Source organism: Gymnoscopelus microlampas (assembly GCF_963454915.1).
Source record: "Gymnoscopelus microlampas genome assembly, chromosome: 17".
NCBI lineage: Eukaryota > Metazoa > Chordata > Actinopteri > Myctophiformes > Myctophidae > Gymnoscopelus > Gymnoscopelus microlampas.
The window spans coordinates 48,778,504-48,782,190 of record NC_139954.1 but is presented as its reverse complement, the minus strand read 5'-3'; the positions used below and the strand labels follow the sequence as shown (position 1 = coordinate 48,782,190).

The following is a 3,687-nucleotide window of genomic DNA, read 5'->3' as shown; positions in this document are numbered from 1 at the left end:
TCTATAATAAGTCATTAGTTGTCCACACTGCGCATCATCATCTCTTACCTTTGGGCTCCTCGGCGCTCAGCGGATCGACGCACCAACATAATCCCGATACGGTGAGAATAAAGGCGAGGATAAAGTGGGACATGGTTGCGGCTGGAGCCACGGTCCGGTGGTCCGGCGGGGTCCGGGGGTCCGCGGTGGTCCGGGGGGGGTCCGGGGGTCCGCGGTGGTCCGGCAAGATCGATCAGTCCCCCTGCTTTCCTCCTCCGTTATAAAGAGTGGATGTCAAGTGAAACCTCACGCTCTGCAGAACCTAACGGTTCTCTCCTCCGACAGTTACTCCTCCTGCTCTCTCTCTCTCCTCCTGCTCTGTCTGTGCTCCTACCGCACACTCACACCCTCTGTGTGTGTGCGTGTGCGTGTGTGTGAGAGAGAGAGAGAGAGAGAGAGAGAGAGAGAGAGAGAGAGAGAGAGAGAGAGAGAGAGAGAGAGAGAGAGAGAGAGAGAGAGCAATGAGGGAGAGAGACACACACACACACACACACACACACACACACACACACACACACACACACACACACACACAGGGAGAGGGAGAGAAAGAGAGAGAAAGAGAGAGAGAGAGAGAGAGAAATAGAGAGAGAGGGACAGACATCCAGAGAGAGAGAGAGAGAGAGAGAGAGAGAGAGAGAGAGAGAGAGAGAGAGAGAGGAGAGGTGAGAACAGTGTGAGATGGATGGATGGATCTTTGTTTTCTTCACAGTAATAAATGTGATCAAGGTGCTTCAGTGATACATAAGATGCTGATCAGCAACAGAGGGAAAGGCTGATTCTGACCAATTAACTGCATTGTAGGATGTTTCCAACACAGCCTTCTATTGGCTGACATTTGAAATATGCCTATCATATTATTCTCTAACAAAAAGTTACACACACACACACACACACACACACACACACACGCACACGCACACGCACACACGCACACGCACACGCACACGCGCAGGAAAAAGTACTCAAATGTTTTACTTAAGTAAAAGTATCAATACAGCAATATAGAAATACTCTGGTACAAGTTACAGTCCAGAATTCTAAATGTACTTGAGTAAAAGTACAAAAGTATTGGCATCAAAATGTACTTAAAGTACCAAAAGTAAAAGTACCAAAATGTTTGAAAATAGCAGATCATAGACATAGGCCATTTTCATATAAATAGGGCTAAAGTGGTTCATGTTTGTTTCATAATATCATAATGCATCGAAAAGTAAAGTTTTCAAATAATTGTAGTGGAGTAAAAGTACAATATTTAACTCTGAGATGTAGTGGAGTAGAAGTAAAAGTATTGGAAATTGGACAATTGGACACACTCAAGTAAAGTACAAATACCTCAAAATAGTACTTAAGTACAGTACTTGAGTACATGTACTTAGTATACTACCAGTAATAAGTATTTACCAGATTGGTTATTTCAGGTGGTTATTGAAGCATTCTATCTTTCTATCAACACTGTCCCTGGATGACCTTGTGGTCTTTATTCACAATTTATGTTTGTTTGTACTTTTTATTTCATGTCCCTCAACAACACATAAATAATACCATGTAGTGATGTAGACTATAGACTAATAGACTAATAGACTCATTGATATTTGATGGTTTTGATTTTTTTTTGAACATCAAAAACCTCCAGTTTTTACTCGAGCATCACTTCCTCAAATAAATACTAGGAGGCTATTAGTCATATTATCTTCTGTGGAGCTGCTGGAGTATCTGGTATGGAATGTAATCTGTGGATGTGGGTGAGTAAACAGGCAGCGTCTGGCCATCTAAAGACAGCCTGCAGCTAAAGTCTATAAGACACAAGCATCCTCTCAAAGAACTCACTGAAGCCTTTGAGAACCCAAGAGTTGGATTTCTTGGCTCAGCGTTGTGTTTATAATGCGTTATTACACACAGCTATAGGCTTTGTAATGTGTTATTACACACACCTATAGGCTTTGTAATGTGTTATTACACACACCTATAGGCTTTGTAATGTGTTATTACACACACCTATAGGCTTTGTAATGTGTTATTACACACACCTATAGGCTTTGTAATGTGTTATTACACACACCTATAGGCTTTGTAATGTGTTATTACACACACCTATAGGCTTTGTAATGTGTTATTACACACACCTATAGGCTTTGTAATGTGTTATTACACACAGCTATAGGCTTTGTAATGCGTTATTACACACACCTATAGGCTTTGTAATGTGTTATTACACACACCTATAGGCTTTGTAATGTGTTATTACACACACCTATAGGCTTTGTAATGTGTTATTACACACACCTATAGGCTTTGTAATGTGTTATTACACACACCTATAGGCTTCTAAACACAGTTATTGTTTGCTGTACATATAAACAGTGGTGTGAAGTAACTTAGTACATTTACTCAAGTACTGTACTCAAGGACTACTTTTACTTCTACTCCACTACATCTCAGAGCAGATATTATACTTATTTTTTTACTCCACTACAGTTATTTGAGAACTCCAGTTACTAGTTACTTTGTAGATTTAGATTATTATTACAAAACATACATTAACCACTTCAGCCCTATATACATTTCGGCCATTTGGAAATAGCAGATCTACAAGCTCACAATGCGTCGCGATGCGACGCATTGTGAGCTTGTAGATCTGCTATTTTCTTGTAAAAAAATATATAAATAAAATACCATGGGTACTTCTCAAAAGAGACCCTAATCTAAATAAAATACCATGTGTACCTAAAAAGAGACCCTAACCCAAATAAAATACCATGGGTACTTCAAAAGAGACCCTAACCCAAATAAAATACCATGGGTACATCAAAAGAGGGGGTGGGGGGTCCTTGACGTAAATAGGCGACCATGCAATGCCGTCCGCGCGGATTCCCCCGCCCACTCCCGTCAAAATAACTGTCAACAGAAACAAAACAAACGTCAGCCCTGATTTGGAGGACATGTTGGGCTTATTCCATGGTTCCTCTAAATTGCTTGTGACTTAAGGAGGAGGGTCATGTGACTTAAGGAGGAGGGTCATGTGACTTAAGGAGGAGGGTCACGTGACTTAAGGAGGAGGGTCATGCTGGTGGTGAAAGCTAAAAGCTAAAGCCGTCCCGGGGCAGAACGCTGAGCCGGGACGAGGCCGTGGTAAAAGCACAGAGGCAGCGTTATTATGCTGATAATGACGCTGCTGTGACTGTGACAGGGTCAGCCGGGGCCGACGGAAGAGCTGCTCATTTCGGGGAGGAAGGGATGTTGTTGCACTTTAAGGGGCGAAGAAGAAGAGGAGGAGTACATATCGACTGAAGTCGGCGCGGTTCAAGCAGTGAGAAAAGTGGCACAGAGTAACGACGGTGCCATCACTCACGTCAGTCACTCTCAGAGGGGTAGGGCCGCTCCAAGGTCACGCCCAAGAAAACTACACACCACGCATCACTCTGAACCGCATGACAGCGCCATCCACGACCCCAGAGGTCACGTGGTGTGTGTGTGTGTGTGTGTGTGTGTGTGTGTGTGTATGTGTGTGTGTGTGTGTGTGTGTGTGTGTGTGTCTGGCGTGTCAGCGTGTCGTGCCTGACAGCCACAACAGGCTCCATCCAATCTTGTATGTCAGGACCCGTAATGCATGTGAGTGACACACAATGCACGTGAAGCCCTTTTAAG

General features: G+C 43.3%; 1 protein-coding gene across 1 annotated transcript in view; it reads right to left on the bottom strand.

The window, feature by feature from the left end:
* The window catches only part of lrp1bb (low density lipoprotein receptor-related protein 1Bb), a 597,729-nt gene extending 597,550 nt beyond the window's left edge, over positions 1 to 179 (bottom strand). Inside the window, exon 1 of the mRNA XM_084084305.1 lies at positions 49 to 179. Coding sequence (XP_083940431.1) covers positions 49 to 133 — 85 coding nt within the window. The 5' untranslated portion in view covers positions 134 to 179. The remainder of the gene's footprint in view (positions 1 to 48) is intronic.
* Positions 180 to 3,687: the final 3,508 nt, after the last annotated feature.